The following is a 22,955-nucleotide window of genomic DNA, read 5'->3' on the forward strand; positions in this document are numbered from 1 at the left end:
GCGCGCGTAAAGCTTGGAATTAGGTGCATTGTGGTCTAGCTGGTAGCAAAATTTGATGCATATCTATCCCACAATGCACCTCATTCAACAGTCTGCGCTTGCGCATTGGTATTTGCGATAAGGTCTATGTCTGTGCTCACTATGGATGGTGAGATCTAAATCAGAGAAACAGAGCGCCCGCTAGCGTTCGTTCATTACAAGCGTGTACAGTTGTGTGTGACCGCGCAACACCAATGATCTTGGAACCAAGACTACATACAGTGGAACCGTGGAGCGTGGAACATGGAACTAAATAGCAGGCGTGGACATCAACATCAACAAATATTTTGACATTCTTAAAAATGATTTCATATCCACTATCTTATCGAGACCGAAAACAGGACGGGAAATAAATTAACTCGTCCAAAAATTACAAATTGCACACTGTCACACCATTCTCGATTTGCTGTTCCTCAAAAAAAAAAAAAAAAAAAAATAACACATAAACAAATGAAACATAAAATAATAAACAAATACTATTTCGGACTTACTGTATTTTATTTACATCTGTACAATAGCGAAAACACACCAGGGCCTTATTTCACGGAGCTGCTTTAATTTTAAAGGCAGTGGACACTATTGGTAATTACTCAAAATAATTATTAGCATAAAACCTTTCTTGGTGACGAGTAATGGGGAGAGGTTGATGGTATAACACATTGTGCGAAACGGCTCACTCTGAAGTATTTAACGTGGTTAATTTGATTTCGATACCTTAGAATTAGATGAGGTCTCGAAATCAACTTGCATCTAGAAGCACACAACTTCATGTGACAAGGTTATTTTTCTTTCATTATTATCTCGCAACTTCGGCGACCAATTGAGCTCAAATTTTCACAGGTTTGTTATTTATGCCTATGTTGAAATACACCAAGTGAGAGGACTGGTCTTTGACAATTACCAATAGTGTCCAGTGTCTTTAAAGGCAGAACATATTGAGCACGATACCAGACAAAAAAAAGGTTATTTTGTTTGTTTGTTTGACATTATTTACTCTTGTCATTGGGAAATCAGCGGTTAGCTTTGTAGGAATTCAAACCCATAACCTGATGAGTGCAAGTCCTAAAGCCTAACCACTCAGTGGACCACGGTGACCGATTTGGCTGGAAACTTGATTCTGGTAAGCGTAAACTATGTTGTGCTAAGCTACGTTTTGTGCTTAAAGCAACTCCATGAAATTTGGCCATGAGCTCCGTTTCATTGAGCTGCTTTTAAATCAGAAAGTATTGCTCACAAAACTAGCAAGAAAATTAGAATGAAACCAGTCAAAGATGGCGCATGTGATATGGTATTTGGGCTGGTAACAAATTTCTGGTAAGCATAATCTTGTTGTGCTTAGCTAACTTTTCGTGCTAAATCAGCTCTATGAAATCGGGCACATCTTGTTATTAATAATTAAAACATGGATGCGAACACACCATTTAATAAATAAAGTTTATACACCACATGTAATATCTGTAATATCTGGTAAATGATAATGGTGGATAAAGGAAATAAATATTTCACAAAAACGTTATTGGTTTAATCAACATACAGCTTATGTTTAAAACAAAAGTCAGAGATGGCTACTTAGAATTTTATACAAACTTAGATAATAAAATATCTAAATTTGTTTTCTATCACAATTTGTGGCATGTACGCAACTATCCGATACCAATTTCATCCCGATACGAATCAGAAATATATGTTTAAAAAAAACATGTTATTTGCTTTGCAAAAACTAGGGAACCAGTCAAACAAGAATTACTTCAAATAGTACTTTGGCTGGTAACCAATTTCCTCTAAGCAAGACATTTCAAACTCTTCTTAGGCAAGATTGTTTAGTGATTAGCACCTTTTAGCCATTGGTTTCTTTACCTATGACATTGAGCAGGTTTCACAACTGTTCAACATGGACCCAATTTAATGCTTAAAGGAACACGTTGCCTTGGACCGGTCGAGTTGGTCTTTGAAAAGCGTTTGTAACCGTTTTTTATAAAATGCATATGGGTAGAAAGATGTTGTAAAAGTAGAATACAATGATCCACACAAACATGCCTCGAAATTGCGTGGTTTTCCTTTTACCTTGTCGACTAACACGTCGGCCATTTATGGGGGTCAAAATTTTGACTCCCATAAATGGCCGACCATGTTAATTCGCACAGTAGAAGGAAAACCACGCAATTTCGAGGCAAACTTGTGTGGATCATTGTATTCTACTTTTACAACATCTTTCCAACCATATGCATTTTATAAAAAACGGTTACAAACGCTTTTGTTTTGACCAACTCGTCCGATCCAAGGCAACGTGTTCCTTTAAACATTTTCTGCTCAGCATAAATGAGGGTATACCAGTTACAAATTGTTCATGTGACATGGTAGTTTAGCTGGTAACCTTAATCTGTAAGCATATTTCTGGTGTGCTTAAGTAGCTCTATGAAATTCACAAAAAAAGTATCTACATGTCAGCACAACAAAATTACCAGAATAAGGTTACCAACCAAAGTAGCATTTCACACGTACAATTTGTGACTCTGGCATTTTGCTCATTTTCTGCTTGGCAATTTTTTTAAAGCTATTTGTTTTGCTTAAAGTGGGCCCTGTGTACCATTTCATGACTTGGCTTACTATTGACCTCTGTACATACATGTACAGCACTTTTTAAGGAACACTATGTATTTTACACATTACTAGGCAATACACACAATGACCGTTGTATTAACACTCATTCTAAAAGTTGATTGAGAAAGTGATCTGGAAATACTCCACAGACTTCAAGCTTACAGAACACACCAATTTATTTACTTCAAATAGACTGTGCAAGTCTTGTGTGGATCGAAAAACGAGAAAACAAAACGAACAAAGGATATATTTTTTTAAAAGAGCAACTTTTCCATTAATGCAAAATTCTTGAAAAACAACATCACTCCAATTTGTTGTAACAAATTCATTTTCTACATAATACAAATGGTTGAAAAATAATACAAATGGTTTAAAATTAAAAACTTTGTACGAGGATGCTTTTTTATTTTAGAAACCCCATATGTTGATCCCATCCTAATTGTTGCGAATGCTGTGACCAGAGTTGCGGTTGTTACTCATGTAAAAATACCAAAACAGTTTTTGGATGTGTGTTCTCACCAAGTGTGTTCGGCTGAAACTTTCATATGAGACTATTACGGTATTGTCTCTTTCTTGAAAAATTTTCCTATAAATTAGAATTAAGGGGACAAAAACCAAAATCTACATTTATGACTCTACTTTAAGTGAGCTTTTGAATACTTTACCGATACTCAATCACAATATGACATGCTATGCTTTCCATCTAAGCGGGATGTTTTTGATTCTAAGCTGACGCGCCCCCCTCTGCCCCACCTTCATCTGCTCCATCAGGGGCAGGTTTCTGGTAGTTGCCCTTTTTTTGATGGCGGCACATTTTGCAGTCATCATCGTCGTCACTTTCGTCGCTCGAAGAACTCTCCCCGAACATCCTCGGTTTCTCGTATATACAACAACCTGACGAAGTTAAGAGATGAAATCAAAGTTCGACCTTCAGCTGGCAAGCATGGAATGTTACTGAAGCCATGGCCTCCGTTGCCCTGGTCTTGACCTTAAGTTTCCCAAAGATTTTAAAATGTAAGTGCCCTTTTTGAAATGTAAATTGCCTTGCCCTCACAAAGATGAAACTACAGGCAGATGGCCTCCGTTGCCCTGGTCTTGACCTTAAGTTTCCCAAAGACTTTAAAATGGAAGTGCCCTTTTTGAAATGTTAATTGCCTTGCCCTCACAAAGATGAAACTACAGGCAGATGGCCTCCGTTGCCCTGGTCTTGACCTTAAGTTTCCCAAAGATTTTAAAATGGAAGTGCCCTTTTTGAAATGTAAATTGCCTTGCCCTCACAAAGATGAAACTACAGGCAGATGGCCTCCGTTGCCCTGGTCTTGACCTTAAGTTTCCCAAAGACTTTAAAATGGAAGTGCCCTTTTTGAAATGTTAATTGCCTTGCCCTCACAAAGATGAAACTACAGGCAGATGGCCTCCGTTGCCCTGGTCTTGACCTTAAGTTTCCCAAAGATTTTAAAATGGAAGTGCCCTTTTTGAAATGTAAATTGCCTTGCCCTCACAAAGATGAAACTACAGGCAGATGGCCTCCGTTGCCCTGGTCTTGACCTTAAGTTTCCCAAAGACTTTAAAATGGAAGTGCCCTTTTTGAAATGTTAATTGCCTTGCCCTCACAAAGATGAAACTACAGGCAGATGGCCTCCGTTGCCCTGGTCTTGACCTTAAGTTTCCCAAAGATTTTAAAATGGAAGTGCCCTTTTTGAAATGTAAATTGCCTTGCCCTCACAAAGATGAAACTACAGGCAGATGGCCTCCGTTGCCGTGGTCTTGGCCACGGTACCCTTAAAAATTTGTCAAGATTTTCTCAAAAACTTCATTGGTGTTTTTTTCTTCTTTCATTATTATCTCACAACTTCGACAACCGATTGAGCTCAAAATTTCACAGGTTTGTTATTTTATGCATTGTTGAGATACAGCAAGTGAGAAGACTGGTCTTTGACAATATACCAATTGTGTCCGGTGTCTTTAAAACTTGAAATTATTGTTAGACTTACATTTAGATTTTTTCTTGCCCATGTGTTCATTGTCTACAACTCCATTTTTCCAATTCACCTTCTTCTTTTGCTTGGGCTTCCTCAGTTTTAATGTCAGTGATGGCTAGAGGAGGAAACAAATATAACGAACATCAGAAAAGGCTGCAAGTTTAGGGAGAATTCATTGATAAAATTGACTGACATTAATGTTGGGAATCAAGTTATAAATAGCAAGTAATATATGACCATAATTACACATAATTAAAAGGATGAATTCAGTGTGTTTTTTAGTTGCGATAACATAACCATCCTCCCGAGAACGGCAGGGGGAGGGTTTCGACGTTATCATACTTCTGGAAACAATAAAGCTTCCCGTGAGCCTTAGTTTCTAGATTCCCTAGTAGAAGTAACGTTATCGCACCTATGACAGTTGTCAGTTACCGGGTCTAGTCCACAGTAAAATATTTTACACATAGTTGAAACATTCATTGATTAAATTTGCTGTAGAATTTTTAGGCACATGATGATGATGTACTTCAAATCACTACTTCTATAAAAAAAAAATTGTTCAAAAAGAAAAAATACAAAAACCAATTACATAAAGATGAAATATCGGCTGATCCCAGACCCAATTCTGGGGCGCTTTACTCCGTTATAAAAACAATTGTTGTTAAAATCATTAAAATAAACCGGAGTACAGCGCCCCAGTTAAATGTACTAATCCCCCCGCTCCCCCTCCCCCCTCTTATCTTAACATACACGGCAGTTTCATTTTTTTAATTTGACCATTGACTTACCGAGCTTTGACTCTGAGTCTGTGTTTCGGTGACTACAGCCGCTTGTGTTTGTAAAGTACACGTTGAAGACATGGCTCTGCTAAGAATGCTTTAAAACTTACGATTAAAATTGTCATAAATTGAACATTTTAACACAATTTCGGGTCACCGTTTGTGTGTTGACAACATTTTCTGCATGACAAAATTATACTGGTACCCAGTACCCAGTTGCACGACGTAAACACAACAAGTCAATGGCATGACGTTGTGACACCAGTTTAGGGCAGCGATATTTGTAACCTCGCTCCTTTCTGTGTTTGCTTGTCCCCATAATCAATTTCCTCGGATAATGTGCGCCTGATGGTCCACAGTTGTGGGGAAAAGGTCGTCAAAGCAGAGTTCACATTTCAAGATGGCGGCCTCCATGGGAGAGAAACTAACTTGCAGAGATTTGCACAGCTATTTGCAGACGCTACCTTCATTCGTTCTAGACAAACTATACAACCACCCAGCAACTTGTTTGGCTGTATTCAGGTGAGTTAATTTTACAGTTAATATATTAAATCAAAAACACAGTTGATAGACCTAGTATTTTCATAAAAAATATCAAAACAAACATATTTTAATTTAAAAAATAAAAATAAAAATAAATAAAAATAAAATAAATACAATTATTACATTTAATTAAAAAAAGAAAGGACGATTAATCACTAATAATATGTGAGGCCGTGTTCCGAAACAACGACTTTGGCTACAGCTACATCTAGATCAGCGCGTCTACCAGTGTTGAAGAATAGATAGCATAACATTAACACTACAGGAAGTCCAACAACAAGCATGATGACATGATGTTTTGACAAGCAAGAGAAGATTCATTCAGTCGATGCGGAGCATCGGATGATGGCCCTCCAAACACGTTGGTCCTCCATTGCTGTTTGTAGCTCTTCCCGACGCAGTCCAGAGTCCCGGCACAAGGTGTACAAGAAGATAGGCTACCTAAAATAGGCTAAATAACACTATACTTTTACTACTGTTGAAAATTGCCGACTGGCTTCTAAATTTGTCAAGATAAAGAACCAAGATAAGCTTTTAAAGTTGTATTGTAAAGTTGTATAACATTTTGTAGGATTAGGCTTTTTTAATTTTTTTATTTGGGCCAAGCAAGTTTATACAGCTGTTTTAAACTATAAAACACCCAAATGCTCCTAAAATTCACATGATTTTAGACAATGAGCGATACTTCTACTCGGTATCTAGCGGACTGTCTGTCAAGCAACTTTAATTTCCTAATTCTCTTGCCTTCAGGGAGCTGCCAACACTTGCTAAGCATTATGTCAACAGGGTGTTATTTGTTGAGCAACCGGTTCGTAAAGCATCAGTCGAATCATGGGTCCAGAAGGCCCATCTTGAGTAAGTATGCAGCACCTGAAACCTCCCACCTCAGGCCCTCATTCCCAGGTTACAGAAACCCCATTTTCACCACAGGGTACACAACAAAATGTGCATCCTGAGAAAGTGCAGTATCCAAAATCCGTGTTGCGATAATGTAACCCTCCTTCCGACGGCTTCGGAGGAGGGTTACGTCGCAACTGCCAAAACCCCCTGCCCCACTCTTATGGTTACTGCTGAATGTCCATCATTTTCAAGGTAAAAGGCACATAGGGCTCAAATATGGGGAATCTTAGTATAAGACTACATGAAGTGTGGCTATTAAATACTTGACCAGAAACTTATGAACAAGAACAGAAACAAATGAAAAAACAAAAACATTTTATGGTACAGATTTTAATTGAACAATCATCTCATTTGTCTTATGATCACATTATTATACTTCATTACTCAACACATTTGAAAGATTTTCATCAGACTCAAAGTCATCATTTCAAACATAGTTTGTTATTATTCAAGATTTAAAAGTAGAATTAGCTGTTGCAGAGAGCTTGGCAACAAAAAGTACCAATAGTATAAGCAAAACATAGTTATCAGCTTGATGTTTTGACCCTAGCAGAGTCTGCTACTAGGGTCAAATAATTGTATTTCTTAAAGAAAGACTCTTCTAGGCCCCAAACAACAGGCCAATTAACTATAGTGTTACATTGAGTAACTACATTTCCATGTTTTCTTCCTTGTAGCCCTTAACCTAGAGTGGCTTTTAGCCTTGTTTTGGGCGAACTTGCATACAAAAAAATATATAATTTTTTTTTTTTATCTATACCCAAACCAGAAAACACAAAAAATGTGCACAGATTTTGTCCGACTTGAGGATTTGGCACGACAACACCCTTCCAGGAGGTCTCCCAGGATGGCAGCTCAACCCCATCTTCAAAGCCAATCTACGGATCGCTCTACTAGGAGGGTAAATATTTACAAAGTAGTGTTCTCCCTTCCCGGGTTTTGCCCTTCACTTTTTTAGTGACTGGGCAGCAGGACCAATTAGCTTGTCATTTTCAATGGTCCGTCAGGAAGAATATCATGCCTATTGACCCCTTGCACGCGCATCACATGCGGCGACCAATGCCACGCTCACCATGTTGGTGGGCAGTTAGGTTTACGTGTATCAACACCGCGTCGCCTAAAATGCACACTTTACTGCATAACGCGCAGCATAGAGTTGATGGGTCAATGGGGTGTCGTGGCCAAGCGGACAAGAACACCGAACTCAAGCTCTGGTGTTTCTGTTCAGCAGAGTGTGGGTTCGAATCCCGGTAGTGACACTTGCGTCCTTGAGAAAGATACTTAACTATAATTGCTTCTCGCCACCCAGGGGTAAATGGGTACCTGTGAGGGCAGAGTTGGTTCTGGTGAAGGAGACTGTTTCTACTTCTTACCCATGTGTGAATGAAGGCACCGCCAGAATATTTAAACCTCATACTATTAATCTGGTTCTAACTTTGTTTTGTTTCCCCCTCTACAGTGGAAAGCCATGGTCAGGCACTGGGAAGACTGCACCAGACAAGAATGCTAAAGACATCGATAGCCTTAACAGATATGCAATGGATCGGTGGGAGGTATTAACAGAGAAAAACACTCTGCATTCAGGATTCAGTATCTTAAAGATTGTACTAATAGGGTTTGGCTCAAAAGTTTTTCTTTTAGATTTGTTCTTTTCAGAAATGTGTACTCTATCACTATTTATAATAAACCAAGAGATGACAACAAGAACACATTAAATATAAGATTCAAGTGCTAGCCTACTGCTTGCTTGTAAGAAAAATATAATAAATAAGGTTGCATGCATTGCACAAAAAAAAAAACACTATAACAATCATAGTAAAAACCACCCACACAAAGTTTTTTTCTTTATTTTTCTTTATCAAAAGAAACCACAGCAATTGACATTATCAAATTACTTTTTGTCTGAATGCACATTTACATTTCTTTTCTTCTTATTCTCTAGCTGGTGCTTCACTTTCTGGTCGGGTCAAAGGGTGATGAAAGTCTATCCCCGGACATAGCTGGCGTTCTCACACATTCAGGACTCATGAAAATGTAAGTGTACCTCGCAATCGGAGCTGGCCCATGCATTGTGTCGAGTCAACAAACCTGGGGCTGGTTGCGTGTATGGAGGAATATTGCACAAAGAGGAGGTTGTGTAAACATGAATGTATTATGAATCGGAATCGGCTCCATGGGTGTGTCAAAAGTGGATAATTTTGTTTGGCGAGGTTCGACCATGGCCCAATTTCATGCCACTGGAATTCCGCGCCTGAGTTCCATAGAGTTATGCCAATTTACAGGGTACCGCAAGGATTAAGTGCTTTAGTGAGAAGTGCCATTAAATTGGGCCCTTCTGTGGAGCATGTGAAGCGATTGTGGAATGTTAATGGCTTTCATGAAGGGCGCCCTCTCTGGCTTGTGTGTGTGTTTGTAGCAATTTGTATGTACATCTGGGTATCTGTTTTTTTTGTAAAACCAAGATCTTTCCCAAATCCATCAAAAAAACAAATAATTGATAGAGATGGATTTCTTGTGTGTATTATTTGTTTTTCCCCATGTTCAGAAGTGAGGATGGTCAGCCTGTGATAACACCGTCTGGTTTCCAGTTCCTCCTCCTAGACACTGCATCCCAGGTGTGGTTCTTTATGCTACAGTACTTGGAGACAGCTGAGGTAAGGGGACCAGACCAAAAAATGTGTTTATGTTTTTAGATATTTCTTAGATTTTATTGATTTCCATATACAAAAATAGAAAAAAATACATTGTATGTGAAGATATGAAATCTGAAAAATATATTTCATAAACTGTAAAAGTCAGCGAGAGTGTTGTTTTGTTGTTACAATTTAAATGAAATCATACAAGACAATTAAGATTTGTCAGTGTTGGAGCATCACTAATTGAACAGCCCCATTATTTATCTATCATAAATTGCTGCCATTTGGTCCTGTAGTACTTTCAACCAACAAAACCATAATAACTTCATGTGTAGGGTGTTAGAACACAAAAGGTTCAATAGACAATCCTTAAAAGCCCTTTTCTTAAAGCCATTGGACCCTTTCGGTAAACAGTGTTGTCCAAGGCCCACACTTTGTGTACCACAACTTCCATATTAAATAACAAACCTGTGAAAATTTAGGCTCAATCGGTCATCGGAGTCGGGAGAAAACAACGGAAAAACCCACCCTTGTTTCCGCGCGTTTCGCCGTGTCATGACATGTGTTTAAAATAAATCCGTAGTTCTCGTTAACGAGAATTTATATTGTTTTGCTGTTTTCTCAAAAAGTAAAGCATTTCATGGAATAATGTTTCAAGAGAAGTCTTTCACCATTGCCTTCTGTAAACCCTGTAAGTTATTTGTAAATCTGTGAACTTTTTTTTTTTTTTCTGAACCGAAAGGGTCCAATAGCTTTAAGGAATGAAATTTGAGAAGTAACATTAATAATTTTCCCACTGCTGTGTGTTTCAGTCTAGAGTTCTGGATCTAGTTGATGCCCTTTCGTTCCTGTTCCGTCTTAGCTTTTCAACTCTTGGCAAGGTAAATATGGAAACAAGAAAATACACATTGTTGTGCACTCTGGGGTTAGGGGCCTTTTAACAACCGTGACTTTGGTTGATTTTGGCGCTATATAAATTCCCTCTGATTGATTGATTGATTGATTAATCATAAATGTATTAGGTCTTGAACTTCGCTCTTGAAGGTCACAGCAATGTTCTTGGGGAACTTCTATGAGAAAATGTGAATTTGTATTTGAACTTTGCAAAGTACACCACAGCAAAAGAACGGGGGCATCACAGCAATTGCTGTTGGTGACATGGGTTGTCGATTTGAGGCCTGATGTATCCATTGTTATATTGCGGTAATAAATGGTGAAATTTATTGGTAGCAAACCAACTACACTGTATCACTACATTGACATCTGACCTCTCACGATTCCAACATTCTCTCAAACCATAAATGTATTAGGTCTTGAACTTAGCTCTTGAAGGTCACAGCAATGTTCCTGTGGTAAGGGGAACTTCTATGAGAAAATGTGAATTTGTATTGGAACTTTACAAAGTACACCACATCAAAAGAACGGGGGCATCACGGCAATTGCTGTTGGTGACATGGGGACCAATAGGCTAATCTCTTCAGATTAGCCTATAAAGATATCAAGGGAAACTTTCTTCTTGTTCTTGACCAGCGCCTTTGAATGTCACACAGATAAATTGCCCTTTACAAATGCTGTGTTATATTTATTATTATCGACTGTGTGTGTTGGTGTGTATCATTTCCTCTGATAATTCTATCATTTTGGGTTGCCTTTTCTTGAAGGATTATTCCTGTGAAGACATGACAGAGTCACAACTACAATTCTTACAACATCTCAGGGAGCTGGGTCTTGTGTTTCAACGAAAGGTTCGTTCAACTTCCTTATCAATAAGTCTGGAAAAATTGTGTTTTGGGAGTAACCTTTCCACCTATAGCCCCTTTTGATTCATGGCCCTACGCTGTAGTGGACGGAAGCGTTGATTGGGTGATTTCAGAAAAAAAAAAAAAAAAATGATTTTATAATTGTAGCGGAAGGTAATTATGGAAACAACAAAATGCACATTTTTTTAGGATACGAACAGCCTCTAGCTACCGGGCAACCTTGGTAGTCTAGTTGGTAAGACAGCTCTAGAATTGCAAGGGTCGTGGGTTCCAATCCTACTCCAGTGATATTTTTTCTTAAGACTCGGGGGGGGGGGGGGGGGGGGGGAAGTACTGAGTATACAGTGCTTACACACATCGGTGTATGGGTAAAAACTAAAATTAATATTCTTTACCCCCGATGCAAATTTAAGATCTATTAAAATGCACTTGGGGGTTAATCGTACATGTATCAGATTGTGATGTCATGATTAGGCATGACCGAACTTTCACCCAGAGCCTGGTGGTGAAAAGGTCATGTTGAAGTAGTGGGTATTCCTGGAATGCTAAGAAGGCAAAGCATTTGAGGGAGTTTGGAGCGATCAGCAGTGTTTTGGGGGCTAGACCAACACTACCAATGCAGTCAAACAAATTTATTAGTAATAGAGGGCAGGTAATATCAATATAAAATAATGACCATTTATGTTAAGTACACTAGCAAGAAAATCATTACAAAATATATAAAATAATAATCATTATTATAATTCTATTACAGAGGAAGTGCATGCGTTTCTACCCAACAAGTCTAGCAATCAGCTTAGCATCAGGTGAGCACGAAGAAATAACCCAGTTTCACTTTTTGAAAAGCCAAGGGAAAAGCCCTTTGGTTCCACCAAATTAATAACATTCTTTATTCCAGATGCAAATTTAACATCTCCTAAAATGGTTCTATTTGTTCAAGCGTCTCGACTACATTATTAGTGCGCTATATAAGACTATAGTAATTATTATTTTTCTTGCTCAAACAAGGTATATCAAGTGTTAGTACAGACAGTCACAGGGAAGGCTTCATCGTTGTGGAGACCAACTACAGAGTGTACGCTTACACAGAGTCAGATCTCCAGGTGGAAATACTTGGCCTCTTCACTCAAATGCTGTACAGGTTAGCATTAATGTATGGTTTGCAGTAACACTGTGTGTAGCTCTGCTTGCTAGGTAGATCATGATTCTTTGAGAATCCGTCTTGCTATGCATTCTACATGTTCTACGGCCGGGAGTAGATTTTACAGAACTTGGGAGACTTTTCCTCTACCGCGGAGTAGGTTTTCAGAGGTTAGCTTTACAAAATTCAAACTTTGGCATGCAACTCAAATTTATAAGAAAAGTACCAGGCCGTAAACACTTGCACTGTTTTTTTTTTCTTCAAATTTTCAATGGCACAGCTGAGAAACCCAAACCAAGGAAAGTAGCTCAACGGTTGAGAAACGTGCACGCCTGTGAAACCTCACCTCAATCCTCTGAAGCGGAGTTTGGTGCCGATTAAACTGATGCCAGACTGGTCATGGTATATTCCGGGCTAACAAGTTCTGGATGTGCTTGATTGCAAGTCCAGCCTGTGAGTGTGGAGCTTCCCTCCAAACAGCTGCCCACATCATCAGTGAATGCATTGTTCACAGTTGCCCAGCCAAGCAGTCCCTATAAGGGAGCTAGCTGTCTGGCCACACTAGACTACTTCACAACAAATGTATCATCTTCGCCTAGTCTAATCTGAGACATATGGACTTGGAGTTGTTTATGTTTTTCTCAGTGATTACCGATTAGCATTTTATTTTGGCTCCTCAGATTTCCTAATTTAGCTGTCGGTGCCCTGACAAGAGACAGTGTTCAAGCAGCAGTCAGTAACGGCATCACAGCGGAGCAGATACTTCACTACCTTAGAACGCATGCTCATCCTGAAATGCTCTCAAGGGTAAGGTTAATGTGTGTAAAGTTTGTAACTGACCCTAACCGTTCCAAATCCTCCCAAAGCCTACTCAGGAAATTGTCTGACATTGTAGGATGGTACTCGAGGCCGCAATGTACCTTTTGTTAAAGTCCCCGAGTAGTCATGCCTTCACTTAAAATTGAAAAGCAGTGCATGAAATACCAGACTTTCCTTTAATTATTTCTAGGTACCAATAGTTCCAGCCACTATCAGCGATCAGATACGACTCTGGGAATTGGAAAAGGACAGACTCACGTTCCAGTCAGGTAAATATGGCAACAGATCAACAGCATGTATGATTTTGGTTTAATGAAATTTATGGGTGAAATCCGAGTCCATGCAACACAAGCAACCATCATGACATAATGATTTAGAAGGAATATGGTACAGACCTTTTTTTATTGCAAGGTCACAGCCATATTTTTTTGCCAAGCGAAGTTGGAAAACTATGAAAAGCCATAAATACAAAACAAAAACAGATGGCCACAGTTTGTAACAATGTTACACAACTATTCTGAAATCGTGTTAAATTTGTTGGAAACAATGCGACCTATCATGGGCAGTATTATATTTCTTTAAAAATTTGCAGAAAGTATTGAATTTGGTCAAAATATTTGTTAACATGGTTAAATCAGCGCCCGGTTTGTTTATCAACAATGGAAAGGTTTATAAAACTGTGAAAAAACAGAATGGCGACCATCGTTGACAGCTTGATAAACTTTAACTGTACTGAGTTTCCCAAGATGCATTGTTGGAATAGTGCATTCATGAAATTATTTTTATATTTCAGGGGTGGTCTACAATCAATTCCTATCGTCACAAGAATTTGAGGTCCTCAGAGATTATGCAAAGGATCTGGGTGTACTGATGTGGGAGAACCCTGGCAAGAGGACTTTAGTAGTGACCCCCTCTGGCCACGACGATGTCAAGAAATTCTGGCGACGACAAAAGAAGGGACAACAGTCCTAAGCGATAGTTTTGTACTTAAGAAATATTTATTTATATATTTTCTACTTGTTGAGATGTTACTTTTGATACAAAGTAAAGAGGTCATGTTTTTGTACGCATGTTCGGCTAATTGACTACAATGTTCTTCTTTACACCTCCGTTGTTGTGGACAGTGTTTACACTGACTGCCAAAGATTTTGGGATCAGACCCAGTTTAATGCAATTGTAAGCAGGATAATATTTGAGTGAATGTATGCTTCCCCCAGTGTTGGGTATCACCAGTGCCAAAGTTGTTAAGCTGTTTACCAGACAATTCTGCTGAGCAAATTTATTAGCTAAGCAAGAAATGGGTGGGGCACCAGTCGCAGCTGGTAACTTTTGGTATTCTGGCTGATAACCTGTTTTTGCTAAGCAAGATTTGTTCCTGCTCAGCAAGTTCTGATCCTTACACAGGCTTCAAGAAATGGGGCCCAGAACTGTTTCCTATCTTGATTTTAGCAAGGTGGTTATTTTTGAGTCTCAAATTTTTGTTTGTAACCGGTTCCCTACTTTGTTCAGGAATGGTCCCAATCATTTTAATAAAGGGATTTATTCAGCATTTTTGCCATAAAAACAGCGAACGGATAAAGGATGTGTAGGGTAAACCTTATTCAGATGCATCAGTCAGGATAAAACGGCAATAGTTTTTTTTTGTTCCTGGCAATAATCTTAGCCCTTCAGAAAATCTTGGGGCTGTCAAGATTTGATATAAACTCAACACGACTGACCTGTACCCGCTCAAAAGTAATAAAGTGAGAGATTTGTATCTACTAAAAACAAAGTGTTTGTATCTACTTAATTTTTGTTGCTAACCTCAAATTTTCACTCCTGCTGTTACGTTTGTGATTGTGGCATATGGCGTTCAAGAACATCTGGCACCTAGAAGAAAGAAAACAAAATCACAATTAGGTTTGTTTGAGACAAAACTTCTTCAGCAACACAGGCAAGAATATTTGTCATTTTGCACCCCAAAAAATCTTGATTTAAAGAATCTGTTTCCAGTGAAAAAAATTAAGAGTTAACGTACCTGTTGGGCTGGAAGTAGAGCTGCAAGCAGAACAGACGTATCCAGGGCTGTGCAGTGTACCTAGGCGGAGATGTAAAAACAAAAAAATTGTAAACTTGGGTGTGATCCATGGCTCAGCAGTTATATGGCTTCTGACTGGCACCCTAGAACAAAGATGTTGACTACAGGAGACAACCAGTTCGTTTATCAGGAGGTCAATTGTCCCATTCCCACTTCAGTAAATGTGTCATTGTTCAAACCCCAACAATTAATCAGAGTATACAACACTTTCGAAATGAACAAAACAACAAAAAACAAGCAAAAAATTGAAATAATAAAAGCAAATTTTATTATAAGGAAAATTTGTCTATTGGACTTTGTTTGGAGTTATACACCCATTTGATCAAATTTAGAGATTTGTTTCCTAATTAAAATTCTGGTGAGCAAAATCTAGCTCTTTGAGCTTCTGATCATATTTTACCTCATCGATAACAAATGCGTAAAGTGCAATTGGATCTTGAATTTTGTCCACATACCGTGTGAAGGAAGTTTCGTTGTCTACTTTGGGCGGCACTCTGGGTAGGAATGGCTGGGTATCTCATCTTGACTCTTCGGCTTATGTAGTCTGTACAGCTGTATGCACACCCAACCTTAACGAGAAGAAAAATAATAACAGTGCATCAAGAACAAAATCGCAGGCGATGCAATAGGGACTCACTCCGAGGCAGTGAAGTTATAATAAGTAGTCCCCTCGATCGACTAGTGAAAATAGTAGTCCTGGTCGGTTTCCTACCTTCCACCCAGGTAGTAGTTAAAAAGCAAGGCAGTTCTTTTCAGAACTTAAAGGTCTACTGATTTCCAAAAATCTACTCGACAGCAGTAGAGAAATCTCCCAAATTCCAAATAAATCTACTCCGCGGCAGTAGAATACATTTATAGCAAGACAAGCTCTTAGAAGAACAAATCTACACAGCAAGTAGATAAACAAATGACTAGAACACACTAACCTCCACAAATTCAGCTATGTTTGGGATCCAGACTTCAATGGCATATTTCAAATGCATGCTTGGGAGTAGCCGTGCACTCGGTACGGAAGTAAGTCTGTAAACAAAAAAATACAATAATAATTAGTTAACCCTAATCATCAAATTTCTTTTTAATATGCAGGATTTAAAAAACAAAGATGGATTTTCAGGGTGTAAATTCAGTACAGTAATAACTTTTTTCAACACGAACATGATACAACTTTATAAAAAAGTGACATTCTCAACTGAAATTTTGTCCTACAAAGACCAAAGTATCCTACCTGTAATGCAAAGGAAGTTTCACCAGGAGATCCGTTGCCGTGCGGAGAAATTGTGTAAACAGAGCATTGCTGGCAATGTCGCTGTTTTCACACACACCACAAAGTTCAACCTGTTAGGGATGAGAAGAAATTGTTAGTGAAATAACACTTGAGAAATTACTCCAAACTACTTGATGTCTTGTTAGTTAACCACTAAGGGCCTTCTCTTGTGCGTCAATTTAACAGGCAACTTGGCGTGACTAACATCACTGCATGCTTACGGACCACTTTGGTGCCATGTATGGTCTTTTGGTGATTTTTTTTTTTATAATTTTTTTTATGCAAGTCGCCAGATACACAAGCCCTGAAAGACTTCAAGGTGGTTGTTACAATTTAATTTTCCAGGGGCACTTATTGCCACCTACTCCTAGGGCTGAAACAGGGTTACCCCCTTTACAGTCCATGCGGATGTAGGCTGTAAGGAATCATCCATAAGAAGCCTGGCTGGTAGAGCAGAAAGCACTACCTCCCCAACTTCACCGAAATAAATGGTCTCTAAAGGGCTAGACCTCACCTGCATGTTGTGAATGTGAATGACTTGTATTTAATTGTCTATCAAAACTCATTAACAAAAACACTTCTCTAAACTAAACTTTATTTACCTTTTGTGTCTGAAAGTTGTTATGGAGTCCATCAAACTTATCTGAATCTGCGAAGACAAGAATTAAAAACATATTGATGAGACGGCAATGGAAAAAATGTGCCAAAGGCTTTTTTAAGGAACAACAACCTAGGCTCATAAAACTGAACAAAAGCACAAAAAAGTTTACCTTTTAGGCTGTCATAACTCCTACCAACTGTAAATCCCCTGAAATTAAAAGAAAACAAATGAAAAGAAACCTCACTTAATTGTAAAACGGGTTTAAAAAACGTCCACAAACACTTCTTAGGGTATGTTTTATCAAAGCAAAAATCATACTGTGACAGTGCGCAAACAAATGGATAAGGGAACAGACCAAAGTTCCGGACAACTTTAGCAACAATAAAAAAGAGACAATGGAGCTGGGCAGCTGGTATGAGGCCCTCCAGTGGAGGGCAATAATGAATGACCAAGAGCAGTTGCTTTAATGAAAAAGGAGTTTGGTTTTTCCCATCAAAATCATATTTGTATTATTTTCCTTTACCTGTATGGTAGATCCTCCATCTCCATAACCGACATCATGTAATATGCTGCAAAAAAGTGAGCAATAATTTATACTTTTATTTTTACAGTTAAAGGTTGTAAAAAGAAGGGGTTTTCAAAACCAGTCCTTAGTCCTGGAGCTTTTGGATTTAGTGTGAATTGTGACATCAAGATTGGTGGTTCGCACTGAAAGGGTTTGGATAATTTTTGTCAGACATAAAAACACAAACATCCACAGATTCATGTTAAACTTTCACAGTTTAAAGATAATGATGGCAGAAAGCTTCCCTTTCAAAATATAACTTGCTGAAGTGCTGTAGAATCTTAAAAAAAAATGAATATAACAAAAATTATATCCGTCTCACTTTTTTTCTCAAAAACTTGTCAACTAATCAAACTTGGTGAAATCGAGCCAAGGGATATTTAGACGCTCACCAATAAATGCCATGGGGCTGGCTCCAGTAAGGTACTGTACATTCTCTTGTGTCTCTATTGCGTATATCTGTAAAAAAAAAAAAAGTAGGGAGATGATTTCATCAAAATAGTTCGTTAGTAGTGAGGTCATGACCAAATCAACAGCTTTGTAGGGAGATGATTTCATCAAAATAATTGGTTAGCAAGTGAGGTCATGACCAAATCAACAGCTTTGTAGGGAGATGATTTCATCAAAATAATTGGTTAGCAAGTGAGGTCATGACCAAATCAACAGCTTTGTAGGGAGATGATTTCATCAAAATAATTGGTTAGCAAGTGAGGTCATGTCAAAATCAACAGCTTTGTAGGGAGATAATTTCATCAAAATAATTGGTTAGTAGTGAGGCCATGATCAAACCGACAGCTTCGTTGCTCAGATTTCAAGGGGGTTGGTTGGTGTTTATTTTTTTAATGCTGCGGCCAGAGATACGGTTTGTATCCACTGTCACCTTGCTAACATTGATGGATTCAACATTAGTATGACAATAATGTGAGTGTTTTTGCTGTTTTCTCAGCAAGTAGACACTGTATTCAGCTGAAACTTTCACATGTGCCATTCTTGATAATTTTGCCTCTAAATCAGCCTTTCATAGACGAAAAGACATAATTATGACCCTACCTTTAACTTCTTGCAGCTGCACTCGTTACAATACTTTTGTTATCTCATATCCTATTATAGGGTGTAGGATATAAATCCAAGAAACTGAGTCAAAACTTGTTCACTTGCCTCATTAGAAGAGTCTGGATTCAAACCGATTGCTTCCTGCAAAAAAAAGAATATTTAAAATATTGACCGCCATTAAGTGGGAAGTATACGCTTCATAGTAAAGAATCTATTCATGACGGAAAGTTTGGTCGCAGGCAGACCCAGTAACGGGGGCGCTGTACTCCTTTTTATAGGCAGTGGACACTATTGGTATTTAGTCAAAGTAATTATCAGCATAAAACCTCACTTGGTAACGATTAATGGGGAGAGGTTGATAGTATAAAACATTGTGAGAAACGGCTCCCTCTGAAGGGACGTAGTTTTCGAGAAAGAAGTAATTTTCCACGAATTTGATTTTGAGCTGGGGAGCGTACAACCCCAAGCTGCTTGAATTAGCATGGAGTGTTATATCCAGCCCTCCCAGGTTCCTTTGTGTAGAGAAGCAATTATGGTTAAAGGCAGTGGACACTATTGGTAATAACTCAAAATAATTCTTAGCAAAAAACCTTTCTTGGTAACGAGTAATGGGGAAAGGTTGATGGTATAAAACAATGTGAGAAACGGCTCCCTCTGAAGTGCCATAGTTTTCGAGAAAGAAGTAATTTTCCACGAATTTGATTTCCAGACCTTAAGAACTTGAGGTCTCGAAATCAATCATCTAAACGCACACAACTTCGTGTGACAAGGGTGTTTTTTTCTTTCATTATTATCTCGCAACTTTGATGACCGATTGAGCTCAAATTTTCATAGGTTAGTTATTTTATGCATATGTTGAGATATACCAACTGTGAAGGCTAGCCTTTGACAATTACCAATAGTGTCCACTGCCTTTAAGTGCCTTGCTCAAGGAAGTGTCATGACCGGGATTCAAACACACACTCTGATGATTCAAACATCAGAACTTGAGTCCGATCTAGTAGACCACTTGGCCAGAAAACACCACAAAGACTAGACTTTGATGGAATTCTCGATTAACAAAACTGACCAGGGCGATCGACTTGAACATGGCTGGACAGGAGAACGGGACGAATCCTTGCTGGATGAGTTCTTGACTCGCCCACTGCATCAGAGCAAGCTCCATCAATGCTGCTTCATGGTTGAGGAATGCACTACCAGCGTGTACGGTAGGAAGACTGCAAAATTACAAAATACCATAATTTCATTTCTTTTATTTTCATTTAACTCGAAATTTGTACACATTTACCCAAGGAAAAGAAGTTGAACTGGGGCTGTCAAGATTGTACAACAGGGTAAAAACCCTTGTTAAAACATGTGTACAACCCACATTAAAATAATCATTTAAATGGAGACTGCACACAAAAGGCTTTTAAAATGACACAACAGTAAAATATTTAACCAAAATCAAATTGACTCCTTACCTTTCCTGTATAAGTTCGTTTGAAGTCCACCCTGTTGATTTATCTGCAGTGCTTTCTGTAATCACAATAATGTGTATTTTTGGTGTTGTTATTTCTAAAAATTCATTCCGATGATAAAACACTAAAATGAGAATCTCATCAGGAAAATTTAGCCGACAGCAGGTCTTCCACTCACCGGTAATTTTCCAAAATATCGGTTTTGATCTACAAATGCACATCTGAAATGGCTCAGGTATACCTCCAAGAATTAATCAGTAAATCTGATCCATCAAGGACATTAGCATCTGAAATGTTCGGACATAACTTACTACTTTTTTTTTTGTGTACAGAATGTACTTAAAATTGTGACAGAAGTTGGCTAATATTTATCAGATATTGCTACGATTGTTTCGATTTTACCTTCTTGTTTATCAGCTCCAAAAGTTTCCAGGACTTTCGGCGTGGATCCCCGAGGCTAGAAGCAAAATAAATATACAATTATTATTTGACATCCCACCCAAGGTAAAACATTCAACCGAGGAAAATAATAAATAATTTATTATTTTGCATCGTTTAAGTGAGAAGGTGCAAATTTGAACAAATTAAAGAGCAGTTTCAAGATTATGAGCACATTCTTATTAACACTCATACATGTACTTTGGTTTTGAGTGATAGATAAACTATGCCAGCCAGCAATGATATCATGTGTTGTTGCATCTACATGTACACAGTACAAAGTCAACCCTCCTACTGTCTGACCATTCAATATCATCCAGCAACGTGGTTTTGAGTGTAATGTCACACACAGACAAATAAATTATGGTAAAGTCTATTGCCAGAAGACACAATTGCCACGCCGGGATTCAAGTCGAAAACACAAGAGCTGGCTCTTAGTCTCAACCACTCTGCCTAGACACGCCCTGCTCTTTTTCACAAAGCAAGTTCTGCTGTACAATAGCCTGTGAGGACACAAGGGGAGAAAAAAAACCATAACAGGAACAAAAAATTACTCACAACATCAGGATGTAGATCATTTGGAAGCTTCAGAGCTGCTGGATAGAACTCATCGGACAACGTTGCGATAGATTTCTGAAAGAAAAAGTTATAAAAACTGTCCTTAAATCAGGCATAAACAGAAAGTTCACGACATGGACAATGTCATCAATTCGACAAAGTTAACTGACCATAAAACTTGCTGCAACCATCTTGGTCATGTACCTTGCATCCACTAAGAGTAATGAGTGTTGATAATACTCATTGTACAAAAAGAAACCAGTTTTTTTCCCTTTCAGCCTCAGTTTGGTTACATTGATTTGAATGGGAGAAAATTAGGATGACAGCACCATGGTAAAGGTATAGATAGTACTAATTTCCACAATGTACAATTTTGTACACATTTCTGCATGTCACTTACATTTATTAGTCGTACATTTTCTCGTAGCGTTCGCCCCAACTGTTGCAGTTCATCTTTTTGTTCTTTAGTTCCTTTACCCTATAAACAAAGAACACAATAAAAAAATGTTTATGTTAATCATTTCCAGAGACCAATTGTTCAGTATTTTGTAGTTGTTGGGTTAGCTCTCCTTTCCTCCATAACAAACATGTAGGCCTAAATCCCTTCAACAACTGCATAAAGGGAGGACATTACATGTACTGATGACATCAGCAAATGCTGGAGCTACCATAGTTGCGTTAACGTAACCCCCTTCTCACAACGCCTCCGGCTTTGCCGCCAGGAGGGTTACGTTATCACAACTAGAGTTACCATCAATTGATGAGTAATTACTCACACTTTTGTTCAACTGCTTGCTCCGTTTGTTAACTTCAGACTTTTCTCCTTCGATGCGGATTTTATCTTGCTCAAACAACTGAAGCTCCTTCCACAACAAAACCTTGAATGAAAAAGAAACCAAAAAGATCAAATAAACATCGAAGAATGAAATGGAATTGTTATGGTATCTCGCAACCGCTGCCTAATTTGTTTCATCCCCCAAAATAAATTTTTCTTAACTTAAAAAAGTTAAAAAATTCTGCAAAGTCCCCCCCCCCAAAAAAAACTAACAACAACAACACAAGTGCATGATCCAGTGCAGTGGCCAGCTGATTCTACTCTAACTCTACACTGTGACTGTCACTACACCATGTTCACCTGGCTGTGTACTGTACTGTGATGAAAAAAGTTATCAATTCAAAAGAGGGCGCTATAAACAAAATATAAACACAATTTCCATGCCATGCCATTCAATTGACAACAAACAGTCAAATACGTTCCCACAACCATGACATTTGTGTTAATTAAACCAAAAAACCCTCACCAGGTTAGTCAGATTGACCTTTTGACCTCTTGCAGAAACATTTCGTTCCAGCTCGCTCAGATCACTGAAAAGTCTTTTGAACTCAATTTCCGGGTTCAAAATAAACGGCACGTGGTCTCCTTCTGAAGTTGGTGTGTAAAGTGAAGATGATGAAAAACTTTGCTGCTTGACCCATCGAAATGCATTCGAAATGTGAATGTTTCTCAAACGAAATTGTACCCGTGGCGTTACCAACTTCGACGACAAGTGCTTTGCATATTTTGTGGAATTCCCCGACGAAAATTGTTGTTGCATTACACGGCTCTTTTGCACGTGAAGCTGGAGACAAATTCTACACACTCGTAGGAACTGCATGCTGTCTTCACACGCCAGAAAGACGGCCGACAATGTGGCAAGGTCTTCACTTTCAAAGTAGCAAGTTTGTTGACAGCGCCCACG

At 38.5% G+C, this 22,955-nt stretch overlaps 3 protein-coding genes across 5 annotated transcripts; 1 reads left to right on the forward strand and 2 right to left on the reverse strand.

Annotated features, from left to right (window-relative positions):
• Window positions 1–2,265: 2,265 nt before the first annotated feature.
• LOC139947961 (uncharacterized) lies at window positions 2,266–5,627 on the reverse strand. Its single transcript, XM_071945852.1, has 3 exons — window positions 5,411–5,627; window positions 4,635–4,737; window positions 2,266–3,534 (listed from the first exon to the last, which is right to left on the reverse strand). Exons 1-3 carry the CDS (start codon window positions 5,480–5,482, stop codon window positions 3,365–3,367), a joined length of 345 nt encoding a protein of 114 aa, XP_071801953.1. The 5' UTR covers window positions 5,483–5,627; the 3' UTR covers window positions 2,266–3,364.
• A 65-nt stretch (window positions 5,628–5,692) lies between these two features.
• Window positions 5,693–14,980, forward strand: LOC139947958 (general transcription factor IIH subunit 4-like). Its single transcript, XM_071945849.1, has 13 exons — window positions 5,693–5,923; window positions 6,695–6,799; window positions 7,614–7,745; window positions 8,304–8,397; window positions 8,787–8,878; window positions 9,390–9,498; window positions 10,293–10,361; window positions 11,142–11,225; window positions 11,995–12,046; window positions 12,249–12,381; window positions 13,062–13,188; window positions 13,391–13,469; window positions 13,994–14,980. Exons 1-13 carry the CDS (start codon window positions 5,802–5,804, stop codon window positions 14,170–14,172), a joined length of 1,377 nt encoding a protein of 458 aa, XP_071801950.1. The 5' UTR covers window positions 5,693–5,801; the 3' UTR covers window positions 14,173–14,980.
• On the reverse strand, window positions 13,488–22,941 carry LOC139947957 (uncharacterized). Of its 3 annotated transcripts, none has more exons than XM_071945848.1 (18): window positions 22,518–22,941; window positions 21,993–22,094; window positions 21,617–21,694; window positions 21,217–21,291; window positions 20,623–20,677; window positions 20,224–20,278; window positions 19,830–19,977; window positions 18,866–18,901; window positions 18,100–18,166; window positions 17,666–17,711; window positions 17,312–17,349; window positions 17,144–17,190; window positions 16,503–16,612; window positions 16,204–16,297; window positions 15,733–15,846; window positions 15,218–15,277; window positions 15,004–15,069; window positions 13,488–13,649 (listed from the first exon to the last, which is right to left on the reverse strand). In XM_071945848.1, exons 1-17 carry the CDS (start codon window positions 22,869–22,871, stop codon window positions 15,025–15,027), a joined length of 1,524 nt encoding a protein of 507 aa, XP_071801949.1. In that variant the 5' UTR covers window positions 22,872–22,941; the 3' UTR covers window positions 13,488–13,649; window positions 15,004–15,024. The 3 variants fall into 3 exon arrangements, with proteins under 3 accessions (XP_071801949.1, XP_071801948.1, XP_071801947.1); XM_071945847.1 differs by lacking the exon at window positions 13,488–13,649 and adding an exon at window positions 14,061–14,138; XM_071945846.1 differs by lacking the exon at window positions 13,488–13,649 and having other exon boundaries at window positions 14,948–15,069.
• Between the last annotated feature and the right edge of the window lie 14 nt (window positions 22,942–22,955).

The sequence above is a fragment of the Asterias amurensis genome, chromosome 15 (genome assembly GCF_032118995.1).
Source record: "Asterias amurensis chromosome 15, ASM3211899v1".
Taxonomy (NCBI): Eukaryota; Metazoa; Echinodermata; class Asteroidea; order Forcipulatida; family Asteriidae; genus Asterias; species Asterias amurensis.